At 37.0% G+C, this 14,991-nt stretch overlaps 2 protein-coding genes across 4 annotated transcripts in view; one reads left to right on the top strand and one right to left on the bottom strand.

Annotated features, from left to right (window-relative positions):
• Nucleotides 1-198: 198 nt before the first annotated feature.
• Nucleotides 199-11,075, top strand: LOC124306064 (pregnancy zone protein-like). The gene is made up of 25 exons (XM_046766194.1): nt 199-631; nt 1,526-1,695; nt 2,673-2,914; nt 2,988-3,104; nt 3,209-3,375; nt 3,465-3,573; nt 3,665-3,898; nt 4,023-4,265; nt 4,383-4,714; nt 4,790-5,154; nt 5,249-5,394; nt 5,522-5,639; nt 5,720-5,897; nt 6,006-6,234; nt 6,368-6,573; nt 6,656-7,005; nt 7,096-7,340; nt 7,444-7,695; nt 7,785-8,177; nt 8,268-8,502; nt 8,596-8,768; nt 8,857-9,388; nt 9,515-9,856; nt 10,040-10,261; nt 10,396-11,075. The coding sequence occupies exons 1-25, from the start codon at nt 525-527 to the stop codon at nt 10,551-10,553; spliced, it is 5,865 nt and encodes a 1,954-aa protein (XP_046622150.1). The 5' UTR covers nt 199-524; the 3' UTR covers nt 10,554-11,075.
• Nucleotides 10,840-14,991, bottom strand: part of LOC124306066 (protein MTSS 2) — a 53,082-nt gene continuing 48,930 nt past the window's right edge. For all 3 annotated transcript variants that reach the window (XM_046766199.1, XM_046766200.1, XM_046766201.1), the window contains one exon: nt 10,840-14,932. In XM_046766199.1, coding sequence (XP_046622155.1) covers nt 14,242-14,932 — 691 coding nt within the window. In that variant the 3' untranslated portion in view covers nt 10,840-14,241. The remainder of the gene's footprint in view (nt 14,933-14,991) is intronic.

The following is a 14,991-nucleotide window of genomic DNA, read 5'->3' as shown; positions in this document are numbered from 1 at the left end:
TAGAAGTAAATAATGAATTTTACTCGTCGTTTGCAGTTAAAGCAACCGGTATCATCGAATTTAAACGAATCTACGTACAAAATGCGGTCGTCGGACAGGGGAGAAGAACGCGGTGGAGTTTAAATACATGTTTAATATTGTACATCATGTACTGTGCGCAGTATATAGACACTCGAGTGTGACACCGGCAGAACCGGGGGCGTTGATAAGACTGGCTTTATTCCCGGTTCAGTACGTCGAGAGTTTCTTCGACGGTATCGTCATCCGTAAAAACTGTTGCCATACTGTGTTATCGTGGTTGGTTTGGATATCCCAGAAGTAGTATTTGTTTGTCGATAATTTGCGCCTCGATCAGATAGTAGTTAGTATAAAGCGGGTAAAAACATGTCCTCGTTTTAACATTGGTGATTTAAAACCCGGGAAGAGCGCAGCAGATCATTAGAAACCTGTAACCCGAAGTACGTGATACAGTTCCTAATCCATACATCGCAACGGATCCGAGGCCGCATGCCATCAACGTTGCAATGCGTGCAATTTACGACATGTCGTCTGCTGCGATGACCTTGCTTCTTTTCGGGATCTTCCTTGGATGCTTGGAATCCGCATTGGCCGGGACTGCTAATCCTCACAGGTTGATTGAAAACAATTTTCTCTGTATTTTTTACAATTTCGATCCATACTTTACGCAGATCGTCGTAATTAGATTTATTTGTAACGAAATTATCATATCTTTTTCAATTACAATTGTATCCATTCGAGATTGCGAATTGTGATGATGGAAGTGCATGCCGTATTCATTTTCATTTGGTGTGTGGAATTTTGTACGCCGTTACAACTTGTAGAAAACAATCCGTCTGATTGAAGGCGGATGCAATTATCCGCCAACTATTACTCGTTAGCAAGAGTAAGCAATTGTCTTAAATTGTCCGCATCATTTACGCTCATTGTCGGATTGTGAACGTTATAAAGTCTTCGAGAGTAATTTTAATACTTGGCTACGCAAAGCTTTCGTCCAATCATGTATACTTACATGTGTTAAGGGTTCTTGTTACCGCCAATGACGAGGAAGTTTATTTTCGACAATTTTTCATACCTTCCCAACTTGGACGATGCAAAAGTTACAGTAACAGCGAATTAACAATTTTGCATTTGTTGCACAGAGGATCAAGTTTACTAAGAAAACGACCTATTCCTTGTTTTCACAATCATGTATCTCGATGGATAAGAAAAAATTGAAAACTATTCAATGATTCAAACTGTAAAATTCTTTACCCACGAACATTGTAATCACCTTCGCAGGCTGTGATGTAATATGCGTCTGTTGTATATAACAAAATGTTTATTTACCGACGAACTGCATGTACTTCTTCATTATCCACTCTCACAGTTATTTATTTCCAATTAAATCACTTTCAACTTTCGCAATAAATATACAACACGCAATTCTTATAATCAAGGTAAAACAATAATAAACATATATTACGTAAACATTTTTTTTTTTTTTAATATAAATTGGTATTGTTAGGGGTTACGTCTTTACCGCCCCGAAAAGACTCATTGCTGGAGAAGCAGAGATTGGATGTCTCTCAATCCATCACCTGGATACACCGGCTCACACTCTCTTGGAGCTAATCACACCGGTTGAGGTGACCGAAGAAGAAGTTCTGGCCACCGCAAGCCTTACGATTGACAATGGCAAGTTTATTTAGCAATAACGGTTCATATTGAACATCTGTTGTCGATTTTATATTACCGTAATGAATTTCAGTGCAAAAGTGAGTCGGATATAAGTCGTGGAATCCTCTTGATTTATTTGAGACAATCATAGAATTAGCGTTACAGTATTTGCAGCTGCGTCAAAGTTCAATGTTCTGGCGTCGGACATTGCTTATCAGCAGTTTACGGTTGATACGAGCTGCGGAGGAAACTTGATACCGTACCACCAAGCTATATGCTAATTACTAGGAAACTGAAATTTTTCTAAGGAAATTTATTCATCGATCAGCCACAAAAATGTTTAGCGATATATTCTGAATAAACGTAATTTGGTACCATAGTGCCGGTTATGCGTAAACTGCGTTGCAGATGCCAAATTGTCACCGTCCTTGTGGTAAATAATAATTTTTAATGGACCACTATCACGACTCCCTACGCGTCTGTACCTATTCAACACACTCTTTAAATAAATTGTAAATTTAAATTGTCCCTACATCCTGCGGGCGTTCAATTGGTCGGTATCGCCCTATCCACAAGGGAAATAACCCATCGCGCCTAACATATACAGTCTATTTACAGATATACATGCCTCGGGACACGGCGACGGAAAAATTTCCACGAGTTAAAGTCAACACTTTGAGGCTCTGTTGATCGAAATGAAAAAAAAGAAAATTAAATGCAACTCTTATGAAACTACGAAATACGATCGGACTGATTTCGTCAAGATTAGCAGAAACGAAACACTGCTTAAATTGCATAAACTGCATACAATTGTTTTAATTAAGTAATGAAAATTGCAACGAAGAAAGCACGCTATGATATATTGTCGTAAACTAAAGGGATTGTAAACATGTTATGATTCTCTTTAATTAGAAACGGCATGATTCATCCTCGCCGTTGTTACGGAGAACGCGGGACAAAGTCAAATCTTGATTAAAATATGGTGTATTTTTCAGGCGTTGAAGCATGTCTGGAAATTTTAGTACCACAGACGAAATACTCGGTGGCAAGACTGCGCTTGAAAGTCAGATTTGACAAGCATGCAGACTACTCGATTAATTCAGAGAAAAATGTTTACATCGAACATGATTCGCATGCGACATTCGTCGAGACAGATAAGCCAGTTTACAAACCTGGACAAGACGTGAATATTAGACTCCTGATGTTAAAGCATGATTTGAAACCATGGAAAAAAACAGTGAGTTTTGTCATTTGCATGTCATAAATCGCGTGTAATTAGAATTCATGTATTAATGACACTTTACATTCAGATCCCTAAAGTATGGATTGAAAGTCCTGCCGAAATCCGGGTCGCTCAATGGTTGAATGTTTCCACGGAAGTCGGATTGGCTCAGCTCGCATTTCCTTTATCTCCTGAAGCGAGCCCAGTGAGTCCTTTGCTATGATTAGTACTATAAGGAAAGAAAAGAAAACACCGTTCTTCATTCTGACTTTGAAGTGATAATAATGCCTGATAAATTTACTTCTCTAGGGTATATGGAAAATCAAAGTCGAGAAAAAGAAAGCCCACCCACAGCTTCTTCACACGACGACTTTCGAGGTGAAGAAATACGTTCTGCCAAGATTCCAAGTATCCATCAGCCCTCCTGGCTATATTTTAGCCAACGCTGAAAATGTCACTTGGACTGTCTGTGCTAAGTAAGATTTCTCAACGGGGTTCTTTGCAAATCGCAAAATCTGGTGCATGATTGGAATTCGTAATGTCTTGTGATACCTCTTTTCTACAGATACAGCTACGGCAAGCCGGTCAAAGGGACATTACACTTGAAATCGATACCACAGACACCGATCTGGAGAAGAAAGCAAAATGTACCAGAAATAAATTACCTGACAGAGGTAGCTGAAACTTTGCAAACTGAACAAGAATGTTTTGATGGCAATATGTTATTTCATACGGTATAATGGCAACGAAATTTTTTCGTTCCAGTTGGACTCAGAGGATGGGTGCGTTGAATTTACAGTGACTGGTTCAGAGCTTGGTTTGGCCGACTGGAAGGTATCTCCAAATAATATAATACTGACGGCTAACTTCACCGAGGCAGGAACCGGAGTTGTCGAAACTGCAAATAGCCGAACAAGCGTTATTCATCAATCACTGAAACTCGAATTCTTGCCCCATGCACCCCAATATTTCAAACTGGGATTACCGTATCACGGAAAGGTTCGACGAAAAAACAAGTGTTTCTTCAAATTGTAGATAATATATGAATCTTGAAGGCAAAATGCATGCTGTTATGTCAGGCAACGACAATGCTAACTTTTTCATGATGGTTTTATTTTTGAAGCTACGTGTTCTGAAGCAAGATAACACACCGGCGCCAAATGAAAAGATCCAACTTTGCCTCAAGGTGAGAGGAAAAGATGAATGGGTCACGGTTGTAGTAGAATGTCGCAATTTCACATCGACGACGGATGGGTTTATTGACTTTATAGTGCCTCCACAGCATAAAAATATTGAGTCCTTCAGTTTTGTTGCAGCTGGAGTGGATTACCCCACAAAATACTACTCCCCGGATAAGAGATGGCGAGTAAGTTGATGAGAGTATCTATACTGTATAAAGTTACTGTATTAATATGCGAGGAGAAGCGTTCCACGACAATTTTATTAATTCACCGTAAATGAACATATTACGATCCACGAATAGGTTTTTATGGATCAACCATCGGCATACATGGATACAAGTCCATGGTACTCACCGTCCCAAAGTTACTTATCAATCGCACCTGGATACCAACCGATTGTTTGCGGTGAAAAGTACTCGTTCAACGTAATGTACACAATGCCGGTAAATCAGAAGTTGAATGAATCAATTTCGTTTCACTACTCGGTAAACTCGAAGGGAGATCTCCTGGTATTTGGTCATGTTAAACATACGCCTCACAAGGATTCCATACTAAATTATTCGGAATTCCGCAATCTGTTGGGTGCCATTGAAACGCCAGCAAATAAAACTGATCAATCGCACGTTGTATATAGGTAAGTTGTATAATTAGCCTAGACGAATGATCTATTAATTAATGGGTTTTTGTACATCATTTACAAATTTTACAGATTTCCATTGACTGTGAAAGTAACACCAAGTATGGCTCCGGTGTCAGAACTTCTTTTGTACTACGTTCGTACTGACGGAGAAACGGTCGCGGCAACTTACACAATTACCGTTGGAAACTGTTTTGGAAATAAAGTGCAGACTGCGTGGCACGAGGAAACTCAAAGTCCAGGTGGAAAGACTCAATTTCACATAGAAGCCGCGCCTTTTTCACTATGCGGAGTGTCCGCGCTTGATAAATCGACCCTGTTTTTGAGCGGTGGAAAGACGAATATGGTCAATAAAGAAGATGCTTTCGGTCAGTTGAAAAGATTCCACATTAGTCCTACCGCTGAACCGATTCAAAGTGGCTTAGATCATTGCCTGAGTAAGTTTTACGATAATGAAAAATGATTGTTATCAAAGTATATCTATGTGGATGCAAGACCATGCAGTGATATTTCGTTAACTTTCATTCTCAGAAGCAAAAGAAGAATCGCAAGAAGATGAAATAGACCATTTACCAAGACCAGCTGAAGAAGAACCACCCTTCTATGATTTGCGCAGAAGAAAACGATCCATGTGGTACGGACGACCTCACTATATCGATGCTATGCAGGCATTTGATGTTAGTACAAATACTTCTTAAAGCATATATTAAAATAGTTAGCTGTATCCTCTGTTGAATGATCTGCGACCTAGTCCATAATTGGCGGCATGAAAAGTCCTAACGATCAATGAAAATAATTTCACAGGATTTTGGAGTGATAGTAATGAGCGATTTGACGTTGGAAACCCGTCCGTGCCCTCAGTTTTCCCATTTATTATATGCTCCCAGACGCATTAAGTTCAGATTACAGCATGCTAGGTCTGGTAAGTGGCACTATTCAAAGCACAGTTATTATTGTTTGAATTGGATTTAACAACTCACTAAAAGATTGAAATATTTGAAGGTTTAGAAGGTGGGCCAATGTTCATGAGAAATAGTGCAATGCCTTTGGCTTATCCGCTGCTCACGGTTGGTGCCCTTCCCAATCTCGATTACTTGGATCAAATAGATAATGCTGATGCTGGTACAACTATCAGATCGTACTTCCCTGAGACTTGGCTGTGGGAATTAGTTCAAACAGGGTCAGTATAATATACGCAATTTAATCATTTTATTCTTTCTAGTGTACTACGATAAATACTGAAAATGGTATCAAAGTTTTAAAATTTTAATACACCATACGAATGTAGAAAGGAGGGTACAGCAACAATTGAGCGTCAATTGCCACACACGATTACGGACTGGATCGGTCATACAACTTGCATTTCGCCAAGGCATGGATTGGGTATCGCTCCACCAACAGCGATTACCGCTTTTCAGTCATTTTTCTTAGACTACACTCTACCATACAGTGTTAAACGAGGAGAAATCCTTCACATGAAAGTGTCTCTCTTCAACTACATGCAGCACAGTCTACCTGTGAGTTTGTAACATGGAATTTTTTCCTCAACGATATTCTGTAAATTTTACACCAGCATATGAACTAAGAGATTTCTTCATTCATGATAAATTTATAGGCTGTGGAAACTAATGAAAAAATTTAATGTAACAGGTAAGAATCAAACTGGAAGATGCTAATGGTCTTGACTTGCATTTGTCACACGCTACAGTTTCATTCTGTGTTGACTCAAGATCCAGCGTTGTGCATGAATATATGTTACGACCTCGTGTTCTCGGAGAGATCAACATCACGGTTTCTGCTTCCGTAGATGCCGAGTACCCAGATGCCTGTGGACCAGACACCATAGTGCACACAAAGTTCGTAAGATCCATTTAATTGTAATTATGTAAAGTTTGCGAAAATCAGATGATATAACGTAAGTTTCATATTGCTGCAAAGGGATGTTATAACAAAGCCAATCCTCGTACTGCCAGAAGGGTTTCCAGTCGAAGTTACCAAATCGGCATTTATCTGTCCAAAAGAATTTGTTGATGATTCATTTGTAACATGGAATTTGGATTTGCCGGAAGATTTGGTTGTGGGAAGTGCGAGAGCATATGTTTCACTAATTGGGGACCTTTTGGGTCCGGCTCTAGAAAATTTGGACAACTTGGTCCACCTGCCCATGGGATGTGGGGAGCAAAACATGGTCTTGTTCGTCCCTAACATACACGTTATCAATTACTTGAGTGCAACGCAGATGGAGAATTCAGTACTCAAGGCTAGGGCGATCAAGAATATGGAAAAAGGTAGGATTTAAAGTTATTACTGGACAACTCATTAATTGGCCAAGATTTGAGATGAAGGATAAAACGAAAAGGACACAACTTGTGTTAAAGGATACCAACGAGAATTAAATTACCGTCATCCCGATGGTTCCTATTCGGCGTTTGGTGCTGATACCCCGTCTACCGAAGGCTCAATGTGGTTGACTGCATTCGTTGTGAAATCCTTTGCTCAGGCGCAAAATTTGATTCACATCGATGAACGAGATTTGAAATTCTCTGTCAAGTGGATCACCAAACGCCAGTTGGAAAATGGGTGCTTCCCGCTACTTGGACAAGTATTCCACAAGGACATGAAGGTTCGTGACGTTTCGGAGAACTATGAGTTAATACTATACAAATAATAATAAATACGTGGAACTTTAAATGATCAAAAAACAAAAATGAATTTTCGGTCACCAGGGAGGACTGCAAGATGACGACGTCTCTTCGTCGGCTCTAACAGCGTACGTGTTGATTTCTCTCCTGGAATCTGGAGTCCCATTGCAACCAGCTTTGACTAACAACGCCTTGTATTGTTTGGAAAAAGACACCATTAATACCAGTGGAAACCCATATACTTTGGCCCTGACAACTTATGCACTAACATTACTGGAACATCCAAGAGCCAACAATAGTTTGCAGGCCTTAATCGGCCTAGCGACGCAGCATAATGTACGAATACAGATTACCTTCTTCACAGTCTTTAGGGATGTGCTGCTAACAATAAGTGTATTGATCGCATTTATTAATCCTGTTTTCAGGATTTATTGTGGTGGGAAAATAAGCTGAAACCATCGGTAGGCTTGAGCGTTGAAATGACAGCATACGCAATTTTGTCACTTGTGAAAATCGGCGGGGAAGCCAATATGGTGACCGCACTCAAAGCCGTTCGATGGATATCTAAGCAAAGAAATGCCGGAGGTGGTTTTATATCGACCCAAGACACTGTGCTTGGACTTGAAGCATTGACCAAGTACGCATCCGCCATGAGCTCGAGCAATACCGATCTTTCAGTACTGATCACTGCCAACGAAATAGATCATGCCTTCAAAATGCAAAATGAGAATAGACTCTTGTTTAGGCAAGTTCAACTACCTGTACTACCAACGGCTGTGGATGTTTTTGCAGAAGGAGAAGGATGTGTTTTAGTACAGGTAATTAACCCGATTCTGATAACTTACTTCACTCGTTGATGCGAAAAAGTTGTCAAGCTTGATTGTTTCCTTAAATTACATATTTTTCAGAGTAATTTGAAGTACAACGTACCACAGGCCACTGGCTCTGAAGCATTTGATCTCTCAGTAAATGCACAGTCCGTAGCATCGGTCAACGAATGTGCGATGCAAGAAATAACGATTTGTGCACGTTATAAAATGGCAGATGAAGAAAGCAATATGGCATTGCTGGAGATTGGAATGATCAGTGGATATGTTCCAGACAAATCGACGTTGCATTCGCTAGTTGAAGATCCCAGTAACTGTAAGTAACAACAACGTGATTATTAGGTGATGACCTTTACTGGTGCTACGTGACTAAAACTTTCTTACTATTTGAAACACTTGAATCTTGCAGTTGTTAAGAGATTTGAAGAAGATCGAGACGTCGTTAGTATATATCTGGATAAACTGACAGCTCAGAGAACTTGTATTTCGTTTATTGTACTGAGAGAAAACATAGTAGACCGGCCCGAACCAGCTAACATAAAACTGTACGACTACTATCAACAGGAGCTCACCATATCGACTGTAAGGAGTTTGAGAATACATTATTCTTTCTATTATAAGCGAAAGAGTTTTTTTGCTTTATTTAATTTTATTTCACAATTTCTTACAGAGCTATAACTTTGCAATGACTTGTAGTAGTGCTGGTACGAACGAAGGTTCGGAAATTCCAAATCCAATTCCAATCGTACCAAAAGTAGAAAATGTGAAAGAGCCTAGCAAGCTGTTAGCTGCTGCTTCTGTCAGTAATATAACGGGTACTATCGACGTAGAACTTCAACCATATAAAACTTCTCCTGCAGTTCCTAAAACTATAGTTACAGCGTCACCACCAGTATTTACTGATGAGACAGAAATAAAAACTGTACATAAAGCTGCGATTGATGATTTGCGTGGAAAACTGACCGAAATGAATGTGGCAAGGTACAATGATGCTAAACCTAAAATTAACGAGGCCATTCCGAGAATAGGGAACGAACCAAAACTGGAATACGTCTGTTTGCTGGAAAATTCAGACGTAAAGTTGAATGGCGAGGGTTTGAAGGAAACGAGTTCCAATGCAGCTGAAAATAATCATCTGCGAGAGTTTGAGACAATAGGTAAAAAAAACACTGATGAAGATTTCCATAGTAAACGTATCGATGGTAAGTTGAAAAACACAAGAAGAAAAAACTATATTGATACTGAAAAGTATGAACTGTTCCTGGATTATTAATATAATTGATAAAATTATTATACAATAATACAATTGAATACATAATTTATTACAGTAATGCAAGATATGGGAAGCGGAGAAATTCCAAACGAACGAGAAGTCGGTTTGAATCCATCATTTGTAGAGGTAGATCACGATTTGGAGGTGTCTGAGGGAATAGAAGGACCGGAACTAGTATTCGTAAAGCCTGACAAAGTAGTTACATACGAAAATGATGGTGTATCGATAAACCAGAATGGTAATATTCACAGTCCGGAGCAAATTGAAACAGTCTATGAAAAAGTGTCTCATAATAATGACACCAATGTAACAGAAGTGACGAGTGAGAAAATTCAGGATCAAATGATTGTTGAACCAGAACAATTTATGATTGACCAAGAGTTGGCACAGTCTACAAGTTAGTAGATTCACCGTTATCCATGCACACATTCGATTTTCTTAACATTGAATAGATTTCATACAAATTGTTAAGCTGCGTTACATTACTCAGATAATCAACAGTTAATATAGTATTAAAATCATCGTGAATTGATTTGAGTTGCCAATGACTAGCAAATTCAATTTGATTATTTGTGTACAGCTACATCTGCGAACGTGACATGTCCGATCTGTTTGGAAAGCATACCAAAGAATGTTGATAGCATATACTGTACCGCAAAAAGTGTCATTAAAGTAGCCATCAGAAGGTGGCACAAAGCAAGATTATTGTTGGATCTTCACCCAGGCAGGCCAACAAGTCGACTGCGTTCAACGGTTGACCTAAAAATTGACCCAGAATGCTCCTGCGAAGTGATAAATACATGTAAGTCATGAAATCATTCAAGGTTTTGAAATGATTGATGATCTTTTCTGAATCTGGGTAAAGCCAATATGCTGATATGGCAGTTGATAGTCTAGATGTACTCGTGAAATTGAAGTCTAATGTTTGATTTGTAGCTGGAGGATTCGCGCTGTTGGTGGATCAGAAGAATGCTGACCTTGCCTCGTTAGTCGACCATGCAGAGCAACATTTGGGAAACAACGTTATCATTTACAAGCTTCCAAACACACAGGGTCTGCCGCCAGAAATTAAGCAAGCTCGTGCACAGTGCTAGTTACTTTCTAGTGAATTCAGTGAATTTTATTACTACCTAAAGCTAAGAATATGATCGTTACGAGTAGTAAAGAAATCAAATACATTAAATGCTCGAATATCAAATAGGGTATGCATAAACATAAGTTTACTGTTGCAAGTTATGTTGCGATTTCTACATTGCTTGTAAGAAATAAGACGCTTTCGCGATTGATTGTCTTGGTATTTGCAATTCTTTAATTCTAATATTGATATACTTTGAAGAACTGTTGATACAAACGTACTAGTTTTATATTTTTACTCATTAGAGATGAATACACGTATGTATGCAGTGTAGAGAGTGTCAAGCATTCCCATGATGTAATTATGAATTATTCTAATGCAGGTTTAATTTTTACGGAATCGCGAATATCCATTGTAAGAAGTCAATTGTTTATGTTGTATTGACAAGCAGATAAACAATTTGAAGATGTTTTTGTTACACTTATAATTTTTTATGTGCCAAATAATAAAATGTAAATATAATAAAGAAAATCTTCCAGTATTATTGAATCATTTCTTGCAGTGCTACAGTATTCTATGCATTCTGAATGGATTTCCGCACTCTGATAACGTTAATTTTTTATTAGAGTAATGAATAAAGAAAGACCGATTATTTGGTTGAAATTAATTGGCACAGTTTTACTGTAGAGTGTTTATTATTTTATTTTTTTTTTTCGTTATATCTTTCCACTGTTACCTTAATAATTATTACAAGTTAACAGTCATTATTTTTAGATATTAATTACATTTAAATATTAATTTATTACCGTGAATCGGCGTTATGTGACCTATACGTACGTGTATTGCAAATATTTAATTTATACCAGGGCTTGGAAGGTACTTCTAGTGAAAGGAAGTTCATTATTTCACTTTTTCAATTTTTCTCAGCCTCTCTATTATTATTATTCTCTCAATATTATCAACACTACAGTCTGTAATTGTAATATAATTTATCATTTGGCTTCGTGAAACCTCTAGGAAATTACAGGTTTTTTTTTTTTTTTGTTTTTTTTTGTTTTTTTTTTATACTAAATGAAAAAATGTATGTTCAACAAAATACTTTGACGTACTTATGTGCTAGTAGTTAGACATATTATTATTAATGTTAATAGTATTATTTCATAGGATTGCTCTTTTCTCGAACACCATAAAGAATGAGAATAGAAAACAACAGCTACTCCACAATATGATACAAATACATAATATTTAATGCGCACACTCGTCGAAGCACTTAGTAATGCTGCGACAAATTAATAACTTCTTTTATGCTTCAACCAAGTATACAGTTTCGTAGTCATGACCTCAAAGATTGTGCTATGAAATCAGGAAGAGTTGAAAAAAAAATTTGTACTACAATTAAAACACAACTTCGAGCAATGATAACATTTTTACATACAACTTTTAATCGACTATTTAGCCCATCTGTTTCAGCTTTTTTCTGTTGCATATTTTTGTTTCTTATAAAGACGTTCAAACCAACAAACCTTATAAGTGTAGAACCTACTGATAGAACTTATTTACAATTCTCAGAGTAATAAGTTTCACTTTCTTATCATATGAAATAACTTCAGCAATATTGTTGTACGAATGATTCATTATGGTTTTAAGTGTTGGCGAACGATCCTCAATCATTTCTTTGTTGAAATTTTTTTTCTTCTTTTTTTCAACGCTGAGTATATAGTAATACACAACAGTATTCATGACTACTAACATGCACACAATTATACATCGTTGAACTCTACAAAAATTTGTGGACTAATATTCCATATTGAAGCCCCCAACCTTATTATAGCAGTCTTACACGATACCTTAACGTCTATTATTATTCAATTGTATACTCTATATAATAGTCTCAATGACAATTCGTGAACAAATTTTTCAACTTAAATATCTAATGATTAACAAATGTTTTTTCGAGAATTCCGTATTCATAATATATACTAGATCTCGTTACTGATGTGCCGATATGTGTGAACGATACCACCGTAGAAAATAAATTTTTTAAATTTATAGAGGAGTCAAAATTTATTTACAAACTTAAATTGTCGATAAGAAAATAAAAAAGTCAGGATTTTACGTGAACATTTACTGGATATAAGATTAACATATGTTATCCGTCTCACAGGGATACATACTTATAATGTAGAAACTGTTGAAATAGACGGTCAAATTGAAATTACAGAACAATCTGTTCACGCTGAGAATATTAGGTTCGACTAGAAAATAAAAATGCATCGAAAACTAGCATTTTGAATGCGAGAATAGAATATTTGTTCGCTTTTATAATACACGGAAATTGCCGACTTTTATATAATGTACGATAATGATAATTATTACAGGGTAAGAACAATTGGCTTTATATTGAACTATATGCATATTATTATTTCTTTCTACACTATATTCTACAGTAACGCGAATAGCTTAAATTAGTCATTTCTAATATATCCTAGACGTTTCAGTTATCACGTTTTCTATTAATAACAATGTAGAGACGTTTTAATTGATTAGTATTGTCCGTTTTGTTTTTTGTGGAGTTGTTTTTTTTTCTTTCATTTTGTCTTTTCTTCGTTACGCCATTTTTTGTTCAGAATTTAATCACAAACCTCTGGAAATAACTACAATACTGAAAATAAAACTTTAATGACATTTAAACGGTAAACATAAATGATTTGGCAGTACTGGGAATAAAGGTGTGTTGGAACAAACGATGGATCAAACTTTCGGAATATTTCTGTTCCTAATAGCGAACTCAAATCGTTGCACCACGGAACTTGCTACGGCAAGTTGATATTTAAAAATAAATCATCGAATGGTTTGAATGGAATCTAAAAGAGACATGGAGGCTCTATGCGTATATTTGTACATCAATCTTAGCATTTCATAAATAAATCTAAGCCACTTTCTATATTAAAATAGTTCGTAAATATCCCGAAACCTCTTAACGAAGACCGCAAGTTCTACCAGTTGACCATTTTCAGTATATTATCATTAATTATAAGGTATTCATTAGCAATATTTATTTTCTGAATATATAATTGTTACTATGGTCGCTACTACACTGCCTAAATGCACTCATAGGATATCGATGCTCTGATTTTAGGAGAGGCAACAATCTTAACGTACTGATGTAAATTTCTATTGAAAATAAAAACTCTATGTATATTATTGTACAGTTATATAACATTGGATAAATAATATTGTATATCGATAATGTCACCGTAACAGTATTGAAGTAATATACATGGCTTAGAGTTCAAGCAATAATAATAGTAATATAATAAGAGCTATTTTCTGATGGTGACAAGACAGCGATCGGGCGTAGCGAAATGAACTATATTAAATATGAAATATTAATCATTACATAGGTTTTATAAGAGGGTTTCGTAACAGGGAGTTTTGTTTGCCACTTTGCTCTCTATGACGATTAATCTAACTTTGAGCAGGAAAAAAATTTGTGTGATATGAAGTCTGTACTACATGTATAGAAAACATAAGCAAAATAAAAAATAAAGTTTTATTAACAGTGAAGAGATATGAAAAGAAAACATATATATAACATATTATATATTAAATGTGGGATGTCAAGTTTTGCATTTTTGATTATCGTTTTCTTGGTTCGTTAACCCATTTATATTACATCCTTAAATCGATATTAATGAGATGGAAGTTCAATAAATTTTTGGTGCCGAGCAATCATTGATGGGTCCACTAGTTTTGCGCAGAGCGGTACCTCTACGTATTTGATCCATTAAAGAATCCCTGACCTGCAGGGGATCTAGATCCACCATTGGAATTCTATTACCCATTATGCGTCTAACACTAGCTGACCTACTGGCTGTGTTGAGTACACCTTGATTTTGTACGCCTTGTTGTTGCTGAGCAAGCTTGGCGTTTAATGTACCAAGGAAGCTCGAAGGAGCTCTGGAATTTCTGTTAGATTGCTGTTCGACTGAGTGTCTTCTCGATGTCTTTGGACTTCCGCTATTGATGCTAGCATTTGTATTACTGGCTACATTATTAGGCAACAGAGAAGATGGGACTAATTTAGCGCTTAGTACTGCCATAAAGCCCTGTCCAACACCACCTGGTCCTTGACCTTGTACTTGACTGTGGCTTTGTTGTCCAGTTAATGATGATGCGGAACTACGATCCTGAGAATGTGACCGAATTGTACTAGTACGGTCTATACTTTGAGTACGTCTTATCAATGTATTAGTCGTTGCGGTTGTAGAGGCGACTGTCGTGGATACAGAATTATTATTTTGTTGAGAACTGGCTAGTTTTCTAAGAAACGAAGGACTTGCTGGCGTATGACGAAGCTCAGTTAATGTTCTGACCGTCTCCGACACGGATATCGATCTGTCAATAAAGAATTGGTTGAAAATATTTCTGTGGGTATTTTCATAGATGAGAAATGC

Source organism: Neodiprion virginianus, chromosome 5 (assembly GCF_021901495.1).
Source record: "Neodiprion virginianus isolate iyNeoVirg1 chromosome 5, iyNeoVirg1.1, whole genome shotgun sequence".
Lineage (NCBI taxonomy): Eukaryota > Metazoa > Arthropoda > Insecta > Hymenoptera > Diprionidae > Neodiprion > Neodiprion virginianus.
This window is presented reverse-complemented; position numbering and strand designations above follow the sequence as displayed.